This window comes from Lygodium microphyllum, chromosome 14 (genome assembly GCF_053477565.2).
Source record: "Lygodium microphyllum isolate KBCC chromosome 14, Lygodium_microphyllum_v1.1.10, whole genome shotgun sequence".
Lineage (NCBI taxonomy): Eukaryota > Viridiplantae > Streptophyta > Polypodiopsida > Schizaeales > Lygodiaceae > Lygodium > Lygodium microphyllum.
In genome coordinates, this window is record NC_141148.1 from 87776147 (window position 1) to 87796466 (window position 20320).

Sequence of the window (20320 nt, forward strand, 5' to 3'; positions counted from 1 at the left end):
AAGCCTCCATGCTGGTAGAAGAGCAAGTCTCCAAGGAAGACAAAACCACAAAGGAATGGTGATCTTTCCATGTCTCCAACCCAAGAAGGATGGATGCAAACTTGCATGTTAGTCCTAGACTAAAATACAAAACCTTGCAAAGAGATTAGAATCTACAAAACATAGCTTTATAGTGAGATGCTTCACAGCAAAACAAAACAAAAGGAAAGCGAAAATGAAAGAGTAATAGGGTAATGAATATAGGAATGTGGGAATGCAGTGAAAGACAAAAAGAAAGAAAGCCGAAAACTTAAATAGCCTAAGGACAAAGTAGCCTATGGGCCCATCTTATTAGCCTAATGAACTAAGATTGCAAAGGAAAAGCTAGACTAGCCTAGAGTACCTTAAGGATGCTAGTCTAGGTATATGGCCACCATCATGCACTGCCATAAGCTGCCAATGAAACTCATGACGAGTTGGAAAAATGGTCCTAGGTGGGGGTGCAGGAGGAGACCCTGAAATGGAAGCAAAAAGTGCTACTGGTGAGAAATCTAATGAAGTGGGGTTAGCAGACCACTCACCCAAGCCTTCACGAGACTTGTAAGGTGAAAGAGGAGGGGGTTGCCCATATGCTACATGTTTAGCAGCATGTGTGCCAAAAGGAGCAGGTGGGGCAACAATTGGAGGCATAGCCCCATTAGAGTGTCCAGGTGGGGTACTGCCTATGGATGCAATCGTAACCTACTCTAGTTTCTTGGTGGGGAGTATTGAGCTAAAACACACTTTTCAGCTGATTAGCATTCTTAAACAGCCCCAAAACACACTTAATTAATTAAAAACTCTAAAAAGGGGAGCGGTCCAAGAGAGTTTCAATGGTCCCCCAAAAACCCTAATTCCTTGGGCCACCCTTCAACATCTATAAATAGACAGGCTTCCCCATTCAGCCTCACCCTATCTGTGCAAGTTTCTCACCCTTGAGTGCAAATTTCAGACATCAGTCAACACACACATGGCTGTCCAGCCCCAAAGACTGCTGCCACACCTTCTGTTGCTGCGTTTACTCCTCCACTCTATAGACGACAGCTGACAGCCCATCTCCATCATTAGGCAACCTTCTACTGCTGCGTTTGGACATATTCTACACCTGGCGGCAGCTGGCAACTGCATCCATAGCTTGTTTGGTGTCATCTTCCCAGGCAACAGCTTCCTCTATCAGGTGACAACTCCTCCTCATCACACAACGGCTGCCAGCCCTCTTCCACACCTGTCCAGCTTGCATTTGTTGGTGCTCTAGGTCCTCCTAACACCTGCATTTGCTGCATCCTCTCCACCCTACACTCCAACTGGTGGTCACTGACTTGGGATCCGTCTTCGGTGGACGTCACTCTCCGACACACTGCTTTGCCCTTGAGTATCTGTACACTCTTACATTCATTTGCAGTATTCATTCACTTCAGAGTTGTGTTCTTTTCTCCCTTCTTTTGTTAGTGTTTGAGTTTCTGTGTTTGAGTTTTGAGTTTTGAGTTTTGCGTTTAGGGTTTGAGTTTTGCTTTCTGTGTCTGTGTCTGTGTCTTTGTGTTTCTGTCATGGTCGTACACTTTGTGTTTCCTCAGTGCAAACCCTAGCAGTTTTCTTCACATGGTATCAAAGTCGGTGCTCTGTAAAGAGTATCCTACGGATATTGTAGAGAGCTACTCTTTGTGCGAGACACACAATACGACTCGTAACCGAATCACAATGTCCCAGACACCTTCTCCAATTCCTATGATGTCCTGTCAGGCTTCTCCATCACTAGAGGCCCTGAGACAACATTAAGGATGGTGAGAAGGACGACACTCCACTTTCACCTTCACCTTCTTTTTCTACTCCTATTCCAAATTTCACTAACATGATAGAGGACAACTTTGAGGAGTATTATCGCAACAAAGTACAGTAATATTTACACCCCTCCTACAAGCTTTGCTACCACATTTGGACCGGTTGGTGAGGCTAGCCACCTCTTCGATCATGGAGGACATACGGCATTTGGAGCGTCTGGCGATCCATATTCTTCATTTCAGCCAGGTCCAGTGTCAAGTTCGTACAACCCTTTTGAGTTGAATGAATCAAAACCCTTGCATGTTTCTGCTTTTGAGGTGGCTTTGCGTACGTGAACTCTAATAGAGGGGGCTCATGAAACAGACAGAATTCAAGTACATCTACAGCTGACTCCTTCAGCACCCGTTGCTGCTGCTCGACAGGTGGCCCAAGCACAGCCTCAGTAGACAGTCTCTTTCACTACCCCTAAGGGACTAGCTCATCGGTCTACAAGTCGTTGCCCTTCATGCATCCATATCACCCTTCTCTCCACCTCGTCAGGCGTTCCCTTGGCAGAGCCCTGCTACTGGACATATGGGATGGTAGACACCTTAGCCTAGCATGTCTCTAGGTCCTTTAGGATACCCTAGGTCAATCTAGCACCCATTTTTCACACTCTTAGAGTCGGGCCCATAGGATTCATTATCCTAGGCTTTTCCATTTTTAACTCTTCCGCTGCATTTATTCACACACACACATTCATTGCATTGTCTTTTCAGTTAGATTTTCTCTCTGTTATGTTTTGCTTTGGAGCATCTCACCACTAACCTCTGTGTTTGCAAATTCTCATCTCTTTTGCAAGGTTTGTCTTTCAGCGTAAAGCTAACTTGCAAATTGCTTTGGTCCTACCTGGGCTAGATCCGTGGGGACGCGCACCATTCCTTTCATGGTTTCATCATCCTAGGAGTGCTTGCTCTTCTTCTAGCATACAGGTTTCCCCTCCCAAGGCGGTGACTTCTACCTTGCTCTTCTAGCGGGGTGCTTCATCCACTTTATCTTCATCATCTTCTTCCATTCCTTATGGTTTTGGGCACCACATGAAGACCGACATCAGGCTCCTCTTTCTTCTTCGGCATCTACATTCAGGTTGAGAGGGGGTTTCTATCCTTCTTGGTATTCTATAGGCTTCAGCACTTTGTCTTCGACATCGGCTTCTCCCCCGTCTCTTACCTTTCCCTTTGCATTGCATGATTTCATCATCTTTGAACTAGAGCACTTAGGCAAGTGAATTCTCCACAAGGGACAATGTCCAAGTGGCACCTACTGCGTGAGCATTCTTCAACATGTAGCATACTTTGCATCTCATTCACTTGAGCAGATCGTAAGCTGTTTGCACCGCTAACACCACACCACCGTACTCCCTCATTATATTTTCCTTCATCATTGACACCCTCGAGTGGATGGGTAAGCTTGTACTATTTTGTGATGTGTTGGGTGTACCCTCCCTACTCCCATCTTTTGGGTCTCTATTACTCAATCAGCCGCATCCCATAAAATTTAACTCATTTATTTTAAAAAACAAAAAAAAGGTTCAATGTGGTTCCATCCACCTTTGTAGGGCTTGGTAGGCCACTCGGCTGCACCCTTTGTCTGATGCCTTGTCCTCTCAGGGGTGACTACTTGGACTCCCTTGGTAAGATAACCATCGCCTCTGTAGACTTGGTAGGCCATTGGGGAGCCGCCGTGCACCCTTTGTTCAATGCCCTGGCTGCTTTAGGGTGGGATACCTTGGGAAAAGTAAAAATCAACGTGGCGGGCCTAACCTTTCGGCTCAATTTTGGGCTTGAGAGGGGGTGTTGAGATAAAACACACTTTTCAGCTAATTAGCATTCTTAAACAGCCCCAAAACACACTTAATTAATAAAAAACCCTAAAAAGGGGAGCGGTCCGAGAGAGTTTCAGTGGTCCCCCAAAAACCCTGATTCTTTGGGGCACCCTTCAACATCTATAAATAGACAAGCTGCCCCCATTCAGCCTCACCCTATTTGTGCAGGTTTCTTGCCCCTGAGTGTAGATTTCAGCCATTAGTCCACACACGCATGGCTGTCCAGCCCCAGAGATTACTGCCACACCTTCTATTGCTGTGTTTACTCCTCCACTATGTAGGCGACAGCTGCTGACAGCCCATCTCCATCATCAAAGGACCTTCTACTGCTGCGTTTGGACCTATTCTACACCTGGCGGCAGCTGGCCAACGATTGGATGCTAGGGGACTAAGAGTGGATCTCAGGAAGTAACCCTTACATTAGCTTAAAATTTGTTATAGCATTGCGAGCTCTCCATTGATGGATATGATCAGGGTGGACACAAGGCTCCAGCATAGACTCTAAACTAACTACTAGGTCCCAAAGACCCTGAGACACGAGCACTTGTTGCCTTAGGTTAGAACAAGTGGTGAAATTCAACTCGTTAAAACAAGTCTTGTCCATTAAGGCATTCTTGGCCATAGCAACAAGAGTGATAGTGCTAGGGAACAAAATGGGTAGGGTGGATGGGGTGGGGGAGTAGAGTACACTTGGAAATTAACCCCAAGGTGCCCACCATGCATGTGGGATATATGCATAGAAGATCCCAAAAAGGTATGGGCTAACTAGGCATGAGCATTGTAGCCACATGAGTAGCCTAAGGAAGGGGATAGGGACTCTGTAGGTAGAGGATGGAAATCCCTGCGTAGGAGTGACCCATGGAGTGTAGAATGGCATATCATAGGCAAAGGATGGATATCCCTGCATTTGAGAGGCTACCAGAAAGGGTGGTGAACATCCAAGCGGAGTGAAGGGAGTCCCCAACATAGATGTCCCAACCTTCAGGATAGACAAATGTGCTCACTTGCAAATGTGTGCAAGGCACAATGTTATTGGGTTGCAATCCTCTAGATCCATTCCAAACTAAGACAACATTTCAGAGGAACATCTCCATCATCAATTATCATCCAGAAGTTGTACCCAGCAATTCCATAGGCTCAATCGCATGGCAAGGAAACTAAAAGCCACTAGTACGTGTCCCATTCACTGATATGAACAGAATGACTTGTCCTAGACAAGGAGCTCCAGTCCTCCAATGGGGCTAAATCAAGTGCCATTTTGAAGCCAATCTCCATATGATAGCATGCTGCTTGTGCAACAAGTCCTAGGGCAATTTATCGCACAGGTAACTTCGAGTTCAACATTTGACACACATGTATATGTGCATGTCCACAGACAATACAATTTACATACCCATTCTGCTAGATTTTCTTCTTCAGTTCGTTCCCCATCTATTGCTTTCTCACCGGTGATAAGTTCCAATAACAGAACACCATAACTGTAGACATCACTTGCTGTAGTCAACTGTCGCCTCAGAAAATATTCAGGATCAATGTATCTGCAAACCACATAACAAATGAGAAGGCTTATGAAAAGACGTAAGGAACCAGTCAAAATAACATTTTAGAAAGAAAAGAGGATAACAGCAATCAACAAGATTTTAAACAATAGAATGCAATGCAGAAAGTTTTGATAAGGTTATATTCATTGAAACTAACCCTGCTGCTCCAGCTGGAGTGGTTGAAAGATGAAGGAGCAGTGAAATATGATGCAAAAAAGTTTGATAAGGAAAGGTTATATGATTGTACCCTGCTGTTCCAGCTGGAGCGGTCGAAAGATGAGTCTCAAACCCAGGGCTAACCTTCGACAATCCAAAGTCCGATACCTTTGCTACTAGATTTTCATCCAGAAGAATATTGCTGGGCTTCACATCTCTGTGAATAACTGGTGGGTCCTGCAAAGCATCTTTATGAGGATGCTCACTGCTATGCATTGGACCAAAGTAACAGATCCAAACTATAAAATGAAGGATTACATACCGCGGAAGAATGAAGGTAATCTAACCCTCTAGCAATTCCATGAGCAATATCAAGGCGTTTGAACCAATTATTTGCACTGTCAACTTTATCATCTGTCAAGGCACGAGTCCATAAATCTCATACTTCTAGGCTCCACACTTCAAGTCTCAGAACAGGAGAGTTATCTTTATACTGAAAAAGGTGTAGGCAATAGCCGAAAAAAGCCATGACATCTAGAGCACCAGATGTCATATAACCATAAATTTGAACAGCAGAGATGTCAAAACCTTCACAACTTTAAGGATGTATATGAGTTGATCTAAAGAACATACTGAAAAGCCACATGTGCAGATTCCCATTCGTCACATATTCATAAACCAGCACCTGCATTGACCTTGGGGTGAATAATTTAAACTAATCACATGGAGAACAGAGAGCTAACAGATGTATTGTTGAACCAAAAACAATGGGTTTGTCATCAACATCCTTCAAAGACAAACAGACTGCATATAGCAGTTTGAAAGCAGCATTGTAAACAGATTGTGTTTTTTCCATCTATCTGCATGCAAATCAGTAAGACAAAAATAGGATTGAAAACCAGGGCATCAAAGTGTTTGCATACACGCAACAAAAAATTAAAAGATTAGGACATGCTGAAAGTGAGAAAAATAGGTATATCCATCATTTTGGTATGCCGACTCAATCAACATTTTGTAAGTCATTTCAATGTCCAATCTTTACGTTTCGTGAGCTAGACATTACTGAAAACATGAGGCAGAGCTTCTCAACTAGGTAGCATGCAGATGACACAGCTTTGTAATTATTGTGGGCTACAGAGGCTTCAGGTTGCCTGGGAGGTGTTTTACAGGTCAGAGGGAGGATTGGGCTTCATTGACCCAGAATTTTGTAGTCAGACTTTACTAGGCAAGCTTGGGGTTGAAGACCCCAGGCAGCCAGATCTAGAAGCTGCACTTCCATGAAAGTATGGCAACACCTCCACAAGGTGCTAGTGTGGGATCCTTCAAGCTGTCGAGAGGAGATTGAAAGGCAACCAATTATCTAGAATGGCAGGTCAAGGACAGAGATGGCCTGCAGCACAGCAAGTGCAAGATAATTCAGTGTGCAGCTTGGGAGGTTGTTACTGTCTGCTGCATTCAAGTTTGGAGAGACACCTACTATTGACTGGTAGATGAGGCAGTTCTAGCACAGGCCTAGGAATCAGAAGAGGGGTGGCGGCTCACAAGTAGGAGATTGTTGCTGCTATCCCAACTGATTGCCCAAAACCCCACCCCCCCGCCCCCCAAAAGCCAAAAAAAAACCCAACAGAACCCAAAAAAGGCTGTTGGAGTGAGCAGCAGCTAGGTGGCTATTCTCCCCAGTGATAATTCCAGATCAGTGTCGAGGCTCTTTTTCAAGTCCCTCCTAGATACCATCTTCACAATCTAGAAGGATGGCAGGTTGCTGCTGGGTAGGGGCCATGGCCCAAACCTTCCATGGAGGAGGATTCTGGTTGTCAGGCCAGAGGACACTCTCTTGCATCCTTGATAAGAGCTGCATTAGTGACGGCTATGGATGTGTGAGGGCTGAGCCTTGCACGAGCTGGATTAAGATCCAAGAAGGTGGCAATGGCCAACCTTGTGGGTCATGGAAGTCTCTACAATTTTCTACTCCTATACAATGCGTGCAAGCTGGCATATTCTGATGCAGGATGATGATGAGCTGGTCCCCCTTAGACACGCCTTTTAGGACCTCGTCTTTTTCCCAACCAGGTGGTGTCATTCATGATGGAGGTTCATCCCTCTATCCCTACACTTTCGGGTTCTTCATGGCTTGGGATCTAAAAGGTGGTTAATCTTCAGTTTTTTCCAATAAGTCAGCTCATAGAAAATTGAGAAGCGTCGCATTCCATTGGGAAGCGAGTCTTGGTCCACCATCCTGCGATCAAACCAGCTCAGTGCATTCATTCTCGCAGGAGGGCGACCAAGAAATCCTTCTCTCATGACATGACCCTCTGGCAAAAAAGCCTGATGTCCCTCAAATACCATATTCTTCATAGATTTTGACATATGAGAATCCAACCTTGGTCCACACAGAGGACATGCATGGTAACCTAATGTGACTAGCCCTGCAGAACACACATGTACAATGAGGCATGTCATAATACCAACATCGCTCAAAGAAAACTAGCAAAATAAGAAAACACGCTTTACCGGAGCATTCTCCATAACCTGGATGTGAATCAGTTGTGTTGGTACAACAGTTTGCCTCCATGGCATTACCTAGTGGGCCTTCGGATCATTTTGTTATGCCGCACCGTCTCTTGGACAAGGCTTATGTGTCCCAATGCCTCCACCTCCACCGGCACTCTATGGAAACAGTCATGTTCCAGTGCCTCCATATCAATTGGCACACATTGGACATTATCAGCCTATTTCTGGCTACCCACCTCCCCCTCCTACTTATCCCCCTCCACCACCTCCTTCCTATTCCACTTATCCGATACTCCATGGTTCTTTCTCCTCATCAACCAAACATGCCTTCAATGATAAGACTCGTTTTAACGAGTCGAACTTCACTACTTGGTCAAACCTTATGGGACATGTCCTTGACTCCCAAAACCTGTGGAATCTTGTGCAAGGGTTGGAATCCCAAACTAATCCCGCACTTGTTCCATATGAGGTTGTCCGCTCATGGAAGGCTAGAAAGGCCTCCGCTATTGTTGAGCTGATACAAGGTCTATTACTTGAATTTCATTCATAGCTTCAGCATTTTGACTTAGCATCCGAGCATTGGGCACACTTGACTAACCGAGATGCAGCCCAAGATAGAATCCGTCACATCAATCAAGATCATTAGCTCCAAAACTTTAAAATCACTGACCAGGATGCCTTGAAAGTCAAGTTGACTGAGTATCACTACCTTCTCGCTAAATTCTCTACCACAGGGGCTCCTAAGTCCCCAAATGATCAGGTCATATTGTTTCTAAACAAACTACCGAGGAGATACTTTCATTTTGTGCAACAAGTGATCTCATAGCCCACCATGCCCACATTCTATGAATTTGAGTGTCAGCTACTATTGTGATACACTTGATTGTTCAATCAATTTGAGTGTCAGCTACTATTGTGATACGCTCAACTGTTCAATCAATTTTATAGATTGATCTCTAGAGAGGAGGCTCTTGTTGCTTCTTCTTAGAAGAGGGAGCAAGGGAAGGGTAAACAAGATCAAAATTCCAATCAAAATCAAAAAAACACTCAAACTACTGAGACCCAAGGAAACCCCTGTCATCTCTCAAACCCAGGTGGCACAATATACCAAAGAAAAATAGGTATTGTTAACATTGTCAAAAGGCTGGTCATTTTGATGACGAGTATTAATCAAAGGCAAGAGGCACATCACCTAAAGTTAAGACTCAGACCCTTGCCCCTCAGTCGAGCAACCCCAACAAAGGAGACAAGGTGGTGGCAACCCTTAGCAAGGAGGGTGGCAAGGCCAGGCCCACGCTGCCACTAGTCAACCATCACAATCGACAACATTCTCAATGCTAGACAGTTTGTCTAACTGGTCTACAAAGACAAGAGGCAGATCACCTAAAGTTAAGACTCAAACCCTTGCCCCTCAGACCCTTGCCCCTCAGTTGGGCAACCCCCAACAAGGGAGACAAGGTGGTGGCAACCCTCAACAAGGACAATGGCAAGGCCAAACCCACACTACAACTAGTCAACCATCACAATCGACAACATTCTCAATGCTAGATGTTTTGTCTAACTGGTCTACAAAGGCCCACATCGTCTCCATAGAGACATTTGAGAATGCAAGTCTCATCCACATCTCCGAATTGCTTCTTGACGAGGCGACTGCAAAGGCCCACTCGTCACAGTCGCGTACTTCAGCTACTCCTTGGATTATGGATAGTGGAGCTACCCATCATCTAACCCCCATTGCGGACATTTTCATTTCTCAAGCCCCTGTAGCCTGGCAATGGGAACAACTCCTTGGTCACGATTCAGGCTCACGGTCACGTCAATTTTGCCACTAACTAGGCCCGAATCACGCTATACTCAATAATGTATACTATATCCCCCAACTAGGGGTGAACTTGTTATCCGTTCAGTAGCTTTGCCTGTTGGATCAAGCAGTCTTCTTCATAGTGACCACATTTGAGGTGCTTGACTCTCAAACTAGTTAAGTGATTGCTCACAATGAGGCACAGCCTATTGGCCTATACCACATGACAATTTATTTCTAAGCTGACAGCTAAGAGCTCTAAGTTCCATAGCTTCCAAGCTTTAGCCACTACACAAGAACCTATGAGCACTAAGCGCCTTTGGCATTTTTACTTAGGACATCTCACGACTCTCTTTATGAGTTGTCAAGTTGACAGATGGTTGATGGCCTTTCCCACCTGAAGCTATCGCAGAATATTTATAAAGCTTGTCAAGTCGAGAAACATCACCATACCCCATTCCCTTAGCAGTCCACACATAGAGCTAGGGCGCCTCTTCCATTGATTCATATTGATCTTTATGGGCACACATCCACCGCCGCTTTGAGTGGCACACTGTACTTTTTTATTGTGGATATCATTCTCATTACATGTGGGTGTACTTTCTCAAGCATAAGTCCGATGCCTTTACATAATTATCTACTTGGGTGCCTATTGGTGCATAACGAGACTGGTCATCATGTAAGATGCATGAGAAGTGACAGCGAGGGTGAGTTAACCTCCTCCAAGGTTTCCAAGTTTCTACAGGAGCATGCTATTTCACGTCAACTTACCTCTACCAACTCCCCTTCATAGAATGGAGTCGTAGAGCGTAGGAACCGGACCATCATGAACATGGCATGCTCTATGGTGTTTGCAACAATGCTCCTTGAGCACCTTTGAATCAAGCTGTTAACACTTCAGTGTACATCCTCAACCAATGCTCGACTACAGCTATTCCTCAAAGAACTCCGTATGAGGCACTCTTTGGCTCTTGGACTATAGTTTCCCACTTTAGAGTCTTTGGGCATCGTGCTTACACACACACCACTGATGACAAAATAGACAAGCTCACCCCCCAAGCTGATCTCTTGATTTTTGTAGAATACTCCTCCGAAGCAAAAGTCTGTCGTCTCTTCGATCCTCGGACAAACAAGGTGATCATTAGGAGAGATGTAGTGTTTGATGAGAGAAACATTGTGCAATCTTTTGTACCCGATTCTGTGCCCTTTTCTCACATTATTCCTTCTGAGAAGAAGCCTTTTGAGCCGAGTCTATTACCCGTTCCAAATCCACTCGCCACAAATTCTTCACCACCCCGATCCCCCTCCGCAAGACCAATTACCTCGCTAGTACCAGCAAACCATGCAAGATTCAGGGATCCTTCCATCGGATTCCACTCCGAGGATCCTTGGAAGACCTGCCTGGCTTGCATCTTAGGCTTCATGTGTGTTGATGTTTACAAGTGATTATATTAGCGTATTCTAAGCCAGAGTTGATAGAGACTCTTCAACACCCCCATGTTGAGCTAAAACACGTTTTTCAACTAATTAGCATTCTTAAACAGCCCCAAAACACACTTAATTAATTAAAAACCCTAAAAAGGGGAGCAGTCCAAGATAATTTCAATGGTTCCCCAAAAGCCCTAATTCTTTGGGGCACCCTTCAACATCTATAAATAGACAAGGTGCCCCCATTCAGCCTTATTCCCATCTGTGCAGGTTTCTCACCCTTGAGTGCAGATTTCAACCATCACTCCACACACACATGGCTATCCAATCCCAGCAACTGCTGCCACACCTTCCCTCTGTTGTGTTTGCACCTCCAGTGTGTAGGTGACAAGTGGCAACCCATCTCCCTCGTCGGGCGACCTACTGCTGCGTTTGGACCTCTTCATCACCTGGCGGCAATTGGTGACTGCATCTACAGCTTGCGTTTGGTGTCTTCTCTCCAGGCGATAGCTTCCTCCATCAGGCGACAGCTCCTCCTCATCACGCGACAACTGCCAGCCCTCTTCCACACCTGTCCAGCTTGCATTTGTTGGTGCTCCACGTCCTCCTGACACCTATGTTTGTTGCATCCTCTCCATCCTACACTCCGAGTAGTGGTCGCAGATTTGGGATCCGTCCCCGGTGGACGTCACTCTCCGACACACTGCTTTGCCCTTGAGTATCTGTACACTCTTACATTCATTTACATATTCATTCACTATCGCTCCAAGGCCCAAGGTCTCCCAGCTAAAAAGCCTCAGCAGATTACTGCAACTGCACAGTCCAGTGGGGCTACGCCTCCCGCTTCTGCTTAATCTGCTCCCTCAGCACCAGTCATTGCTGCTGGACATGTGGCATGTGGACAACCTCAAAAGACACTCTCTTTCACTACCCTTGAGGGATTGTCTGATTGGTCAGCAAGTTCCGATCCCATTGCACTTCATGCATCCATCTCACCTTCCTCTCCACCTTGTCAGGCATTTCATTGGCACAAATCTGCTACTGGGCATACGCATTGGTGACCACACTCTTAGACTAGCATGTCTCTAGGTCCCTTGGATACCCTTGGTCAATCTAGCATCCATTTTTTTTGTACTCTTAGAGTCAGGCCTATAGGATTCATTGTCCTTAGCTTTTCCATTCTTAGTCTTCCACTACATTTACTCACATACATACACATTCATTGCATTGTACTTTCACTTAGTTTTTTTCTTTCTACTATGTTTTGCTTTTGGAGCATCTCACTACTGACCTCTGTGCTTGCAGAATCTTTTACAGGGTTTTGTATTTCAATCGGGCTACGTTGTAGGTTTGCTTTGGTCCTTTCTGGGCTGGAGAAGTGGGGATGCACACCATTCCTTTCATGGTTTCATCATCCTAGGAGTGTTTGCTCTTCTTCCAGCATGGAAGCTTCCCCTCCCAAGACAGATCGTGCAGCATCTCTCTTGATGCTATCATGGTGGCGACTTCTACCTTGCTCTTCCAGCAAGGTGCCTCATCCTTTTCATCATCATCTTCTTCCATTCATCATGGTTCTTGACACCACACAAAGACTGACATTAGGCTCCTCTTCCTCCTTCAGCATCTACATCCAGGTTGAAAGGGGGTTTCTACCCCCCTTGGTATTCTACAGGCTGCATTACTTTGTCTTTGACATCAGCTTCTCCCCCTCTGTTGTACCTTTCTCCTTTGCATTGCATGATTTCATCATCTTTGTACTAGGGCACTTGGACAAGTGAATAATTTCCCACAAGGGACATTATCCAAGTGGTACCTGCTACATAAGCATTCTTCAGCATGCAGTATACTTTGTATCTCATTGTGCACACTGCAAGGTACCACTTGAGCGGATCCTAAGCTGTTTCCCCCGACAGCTGTTGTCACCATCCTACCATACTCCATCACATGGATACCAGCAGTCACCTGATCAGCAAGGGTGACAACAGTCCTGAAATCAGCAAGAAAACACAATAGGAACACAAATCCTGAAATTTGATACCATGTCAGGGGTGGTACAGCAATGGAAGTGTAAACATAAGCTGTAATAAACTGCTAAAACACAAGACAAAAGAGAAAGGGAAAGAAAAAACACAATACAGATGAGAACTCAAATGTATGCTCAGGAAATAGAATCCATATATCAGACACGAGACTGTCGCATACAACAGTGAGTCACTGGTTGCGTGGGCACCGGCACCGGCTCTCCTCTCCATGGGAACTCCAGGTGGTGAACTAACCAACTGAGGAGGAGGAGCCTAGAATAAATAGGCACAAATAATGACATAAAATATGTCAGGTTGGCCGGCCAGCAATAAATACCCAATATGACCATAAAATGACATAATAAAAAATGCCTAAATAACCTAAATAATGTGCCCAAGCCTTTGTAGCTCAAACTCACACATGAGATGACATATCTACTAACAGATCCAGTCACACAGTTGTTGCGTTCGCTGCTAGCAACCCCTCTCCATAGTTGGCGACTACTTCTTAACCACTTTCTACTATTGCTGGCAACCGTTGAAAGACTGTCACCCTGTTGTTTTTGCTATCGCCAAGCTGAGAGGACCACATCAACACTTGTGTTTTCAGTTTTCTGCTATCGCCTAGTTTTTCTCTCTCCTCAAGTATCTACGTTTTCAGTCTTTCTCTCTCCTCACTCCCTAACTGCATCAGATCCAGCTTGTGAAAAAGCAAAGTTGCAGCATTGGAATGTGTGCACAAGAGGGAGAAGAGAGCTCAAAGTACAAGAACAATATCTTGTTTACTAAGTTGCTTACAACTACCACTTGGGTACACTCTCCCACACATGATAGTGACCCATAGGCTGTTTATATAGCCTCTGCCAAGCTAGGGTTAGGGTTTCCCCTACCCCTAAGGCTATTCACACCCATCTGCCCTCATACACCCTTGCTTACAGTGGGTTCCTATGCCTATCTTCTAATACCCCCCCTCAATGCCAAGGTGGCATTGGATTACAAAGCATGTAAGATGTTCTCCCCTCCCCCTTTAAACAATCGGGATGCCTTTATAAATCAGGCTACAAAAGTGTTTTTAGGTAGATGGTTTAAAGACTAAAAAAGTCGATCTTCAGATGGATTGGAGGTATAATTGGCTACCCGTTCTTTGGATACATCAGGAGTATTGGAGCATTTACTAGTGATATGCCCTATCTTCTTACATTTGTTACATTTCATTTTCTCGGGATACTTCTTCCAACAGTTGTTTACAAGATGTCCTTTATTCTTACACAAAGAACATCTAGTGAGAATTGTATGTACCAATACTTAATCACGGGAAGTTGAAGATGCCTGATTGGTGCTGCCTTCTTTGTGGTTCCTCTTTTCTTCATCCAAACAGGATTGGATGGTACTTGCCAATGTAGGATCTGGAATGTTGGTAAGAGTGGTTGCAAGGACAGGAAACACCTTTTTTATAGTTTTTAGGAGAATAGCAATAGCAACTTCTTCATATATTGGAGCTTGTACTGAGGCAAGCTGTGCCGTAAGTCCCTTCATGTGAGAGATGAATTTTTCCAAGTCTTCTCCTGATCAATATTCCAAGCTAAAGAATTCAATTTTAAGGAAGATTTTAGTATTTTTACCAATGGCTCCATAGAGCTTTTCAAGCTCATCCCATTTTTATTTAGTAGTATTTAGTTGATCAACATGATGAATCAATGACTCATCTAAGTGTAACATGATGATTGCCTGGGCACGTTGGACATTCTCTATATCAACCAAATTTGCAGAGTTTACAGCTCTAGTGCCTTGAATGAGAGGCCAATACCCTCTCTCCATCATCTTGTACTTGATAAGTACCTGCCATGGATGGAAATCTTTGCCATCAAATTTTTGAATTTAAGGACGGACATCAACATATGTCGTGGCCATTGGGAAGGTCTTACCACTTGCTAGAACAAGAGCAGTCTCTAGTCCCTTACAAGTTTGCCACTAAATGCAAAAGCAAATCAAACACTTGATATCAAAGTTGTAATGAGGAGAAAGGCTGAAAATCATACATATGTAATATTTCAAATATGACTTTGGTGGTCCTTTCTTATGAGTAATCTTCTTACGAGGTTTAATGGTCTTTAGGCTTCAATGATCTGAACCTAGACTGGACTTCAGGCTCCTCCTTGTGGAATGGCTCAGTGGATGATCCTTGTTTTGGACAAGGACGGTCTATGATTTCAATGCTTGTTGTTGATGATTCCGAGGAGAGTACAATGACACTCATCCCTCTAATTTCATTGACCAATGTACTTAAGAAAAAATCACTCAAGATATGCAATACGCTTTTAGTGTATGATGGTCTTGTCAGAAGTGGAGCAGCGGTGGAAGCATAAACATGTGCTGAAATAAACTGCTGAAACACAAGACAAAAAGAGAAAAGAAAAGAACACGATACAGATGAGAACTCAGATGTATGCACGGGAAATGGAATCCATATATCTAAACACGAGACAATCGCATACAACAGTGAGTCACTGGCTGCGTGGGCACTGGCACTGGCACTGGCTCCTCTCTCCACAGAGTCTGCAGATGGTGAAGATGAAGTGACTGACTGAGGAGGAGCCACTGAGTATAAATAGGCTGAAAAAGTGGGGAGCAATAATGCTGGTCGGACAGCATTTAATGTTGGCCGACTGGTGCATAAAATGCTCCACTGGCATAAAATGCCACACCAGAAAAATACCTAAAATACCTAATAAAAATGCCCAGCCCAGATCAAGCTCAGACTCACACATGAGCTGACAAATACTCTGCTAACACCCTCTCTCAGATCATGAGTGATCTGATACAATACAATAGTACAATGAATAGGGATCAGAAACTATACAACATAGAACCACCAAGTAGAACCATGGATACCCAAGCAGTGGGTGATCAAGCCACCACCAAGGTGCCTCGGAGAGAACCTAATGTCGATGTCGATCGTACCAAACACCTGAAAATAGAGAAGATCATAGCATGTCTCTGTGTCCATCACTAATGTCTCGCAGTAGCATACAAGACCATCCTGTCAAATATGCCTCTGAACATAGGTGACCATGGATTCCCCGCCTTTGGCCAGACCGCCAAAGTGTCCCCTCATGTGAGCACCAAACGAAAGCCTCCCGCTCTCTGTCAGATAACCAGTTCATCATGAACCTGGATGTCAATCCCAACTCCAGGATTTGATTCCGCCAGACTGAAGTCGATGCGTCAGTGACGTCCCTCTCTGGAACCTGTGCACCTGTATAAAAGTATAGATGAGGCGCGGCTGCCCCATCTGAACACCCGCTCACACTCCCTCTCTGGCACAAGAGAGTCGTGAGGGATGACCTCATCACTACCACTAGAAAGCAGCCAAGGAAGGGGCCACCAAGCCCTTCCCGCGATCCGAAGAAGAGGAGCCCTTCCGCACCTTGGACTTCACCTTGGTCGGAGGAGCGGAGTCGGAGTCTGATGAAGGAGAGGACTCATCGGTAGAGTCAGCATCCCGCTTCATCTTCTGCTCCTCCTTCTTGGAAGCCGCTAACTTCTTGCAGTCCTTTCGCAAATGTCCCTTCTTGCCACAGTGGTAACACTGAGCCTTCGACTTCTTCTTCCCGTCACCCCTCTCTGAAGCTACATAAGCCTCGCCTCCATAATGTGCCGGAAGCCGCCCCTGTAATCTCAAGGATGCATCATGGTTGTCCTCATCAAAGTCTTCAGGAAGAGGAAAAGGACGGAGAGGTCGAGCAATAGCTCCACAGACGATGTACCATAGCCGCTTCTGCACAAACCAAGCTTTCATGACAGCACTCCATGTGAGATAATCAGGTCCATGTAACTTATCATCAGTGGAAGTGCACGGAGGAGCCATATGGAGAGGATAAGAAGAGAAGTAGAGAAGAGAGGGAATTTAGAGAGGAAACGCAGCCAAAACACAAGCACAGACTACAGAAAATGAGAGTTCACATGCAAGATAACCCAAAATCTGATCAATAGAAGACAAAATCTACTGCAGAAAGTCAAAAAATCAGTCAAAAACTGCCAAAAACAGCAAAAACGGCCTGAATTAAAAGTCACCCAGCCACGAGAGATGCTGAATCAGCAAAACGCAGGCTGTAAACTGCAGAAAAACAGGTAGAAAACTGTCGCCAGCAGCTGCAGATGAAAAACGCAGGCAGCAGAGGGTGCGTAGGCAGCAGGCAATGGCAAAACTGCAAAAACGCAGGCTTAAAACAGCCCCAAAACAGGTCGCCTGGCTGCGACAGTAGTCGTCTGATCAGCAGGGGTACAAAACAGTCCTGAAATCAGCAAGAAAACACAGCAGAAACACAAATCCTGAAAACTGATACCATGTCAGAAGTGGAGCAGCGGTGGAAGCATAAACATGTGCTGAAATAAACTGCTGAAACACAAGACAAAAAGAGAAAAGAAAAGAACACGATACAGATGAGAACTCAGATGTATGCACGGGAAATGGAATCCATATATCTGAACACAAGACAATCGCATACAACAGTGAGTCACTGGCTGCGTGGGCACTGGCACTGGCACTGGCTCCTCTCTCCACAGAGTCTGCAGATGGTGAAGATGAAGTGACTGACTGAGGAGGAGCCACTGAGTATAAATAGGCTGAAAAAGTGGGGAGCAATAATGCTGGTCGGACAGCATTTAATGTTGGCCGACTGGTGCATAAAATGCTCCACTGGCATAAAATGCCACACCAGAAAAATACCTAAAATACCTAATAAAAATGCCCAGCCCAGATCAAGCTCAGACTCACACATGAGCTGACAAATACTCTGCTAACAGGTCTATGTGTTTATAATTGTACACACAGCCTTAAAACTTGAAGCAAGGTACTTAGTTGTTTTAATTTCCTAATGAAAACATTCAGATTGTGTAAGTATTAGCAGCAATGATGATTAAGCAATGTGCCTTAGTGCTTACAATCACTCATCTATAGCTCATGTTGCTAGAGATGGTAAATGTCCGTCTTGATAAGCTTGACGATGACTTTTCAAGTGCATTAACCTTTGAGATTAGGTTCCCAAATTAGTAATTGACTCAGAAGGAGTAACTCAGTGATTAAAATCACTGTTAAACGCCAAATATTGAGAAATCTGAAAGTTGAAGAAGCTTGAAGCTTCTTGGCTATGGCTGCCAGAAAACTATCAGTTAGGGTTTGGCTTCTAGCAGCCAATAGAGGTCGAATTTCCCAGAGCCCTCTTAGGGGGAGATGGCCCACTAGAAGGGATATAAATGCCCTATGGTGGTCGCCATCATTGCGTCTCCCACAGCCCGCGCTACAGTACGAACTGCCCGCCTGCCCAGAACTGCGGCGTTCTGACATAGAATGTAATGCCGTGTCACGTTTTAAAGTGCCACGCAACTGCACCCTGAGGTGGAGAGAAGGTTTGTAGATGGTAGGAGCTGAAATGCCCTCCTTTGCTTGCAGCAAGTCCACCAAGGTCAGGGGGTTCAAAAAACACGCTATGGAGGTGAAGAAGATGGATGAAAGATGGAGTTCTTTTTGTGCACTTAGTGGAGCTGAGATTTGAGGAAGCTAAGGGGATCAGAGGAGGCTCTGATACCATGTGAAAAAGTAGAGTTGCAGCATTGGAATGTGTGCACAAGAGGGAGAAAAGAGCTCAAAGTACAAGAACAATATCTTGTTTACTAAGTTGCTTATAAATACAACTTGGGTACACTCTCCCATACATGATAGTGACCCATAGGCTATTTATATAGCCTCTGCCAAGCTAGGGTTAGGGTTTCCCCTGCCCCTAAGCCTATTCACACCCATCTGCCCTCATACACTCTTGCTTACAGTGGGTTCCTATACCTATCTTCTAACACAGCTTCCATTGCTCCGTTTGCTGGTGTTTGACTCTCAAAGGCTTGCCTTGTTTCGGAATCCGTCAAGAGCACGACACACTCTCCCGCTCAACACCTCTACCTCAGTCCTTCAAGACACGAGAGTTCGAGGTACAATCTTCATTCTTGAACGGTTTGTTTGCAGCATGAGCATTGTATATTCAGTATTTAGTCATTCATTTAGATTCCACTGTGTTCATTGTCTTTGAGTTACCGTAACCCTAACTGTGTTCTTTTGAGTTTATGCTTTGTTGTACACTTTCATTTATGTTTCTACGTTAGGGTATTTCTTCACAATGGATAGCTCTAACACTTGCATACCCTAACTCAAAACAGTCAAATCTAGAAAGTAGGAGGTGATGATGCATTAATGGTCAAAACTAGAGAGATTTGAGGAGTGGATGCATTGCCAAGATGGAACTATTGAGAGGAAGATGATCTTTTCTTGCCTCAAAAACCTCCCATTGCTTGGTTCTACAAATTTTGAGTCTCAACTATTTGGCACAGTTTGTAACAGGCTTCCATGTTTTGGAATCTTACCTTTTAATTTATTCATACCCATTCTTGTTTCCTTTAGTCTGTCTGGCATTGCACTATAACAGCATGATAGTTCCAGTTTGGCGCTTAATATAGACTTTGAAGTAATGTTTCTGTTCAAGCAAGGTAAGTTTTCTGGTAACATAATCTACACCTTTTCAAGCAGGCTTAAAACCAGAGAAACAAACCTGCATCCCGCCATCTTCACATAACCCCTCCAAGCGAACAAGGTTACGATGATGAAGCCTACTCAACAATATCACTTCAGTACGAAATTCAGAAGAACCTTGTAAGTGTGATAAGGAAGCACGCTTTACAGCAACTCTTTTGCCATTGTCTAACACCCCAAAGAAAACTTTCCCAAAGCTACCAACTCCAACTTCACAATCTTTATGAAAATTGGAAGTAGCTCTTGCTAGTTCTTGGAATGTGAATTTTTGAAGTCCCTTCGGAACGTCCCAATGGTCATCTAAGCCTGGAAAATTCAGCATCTTTCATTAGTTCTATTTGTATATTTTCTCACAAAGAAGAAAGATACAAAAATCATGAACCCATATTGTAACCAACCTCTGACAGAAAAGCACTTATCGTGGCCTGATAGCATAAAGCGCCTGGACCTTTTCTTCCAAAAGGCCAAGAGAAGCAATACAAGTAGCAGAAGGGTGAATGCTCCTGACAAAAATCCCAAAATTTTCCCAATCGCTGCCTTTTTTTCTTTATGTTGATTTTCAACCTCGGTAACTGTTCAATGAGCAAGTATAATACAGTTGGACACACATGATGCACTGATAAA

General features: G+C 44.5%; 1 protein-coding gene across 2 annotated transcripts in view; it reads right to left on the minus strand.

The window, feature by feature from the left end:
• The window catches only part of LOC148025817 (uncharacterized), a 54138-nt gene that overhangs the window by 25839 nt on the left and 7979 nt on the right, over positions 1 to 20320 (minus strand). For both annotated transcript variants that reach the window (XM_087693059.1, XM_087693060.1), the window contains 6 exons: positions 20095 to 20268; positions 19716 to 20002; positions 5992 to 6043; positions 5681 to 5772; positions 5450 to 5595; positions 5055 to 5199 (listed from right to left, as the gene is read on the minus strand). In XM_087693059.1, coding sequence (XP_087549185.1) covers positions 5055 to 5199; positions 5450 to 5595; positions 5681 to 5772; positions 5992 to 6043; positions 19716 to 20002; positions 20095 to 20268 — 896 coding nt within the window. The remainder of the gene's footprint in view (positions 1 to 5054; positions 5200 to 5449; positions 5596 to 5680; positions 5773 to 5991; positions 6044 to 19715; positions 20003 to 20094; positions 20269 to 20320) is intronic.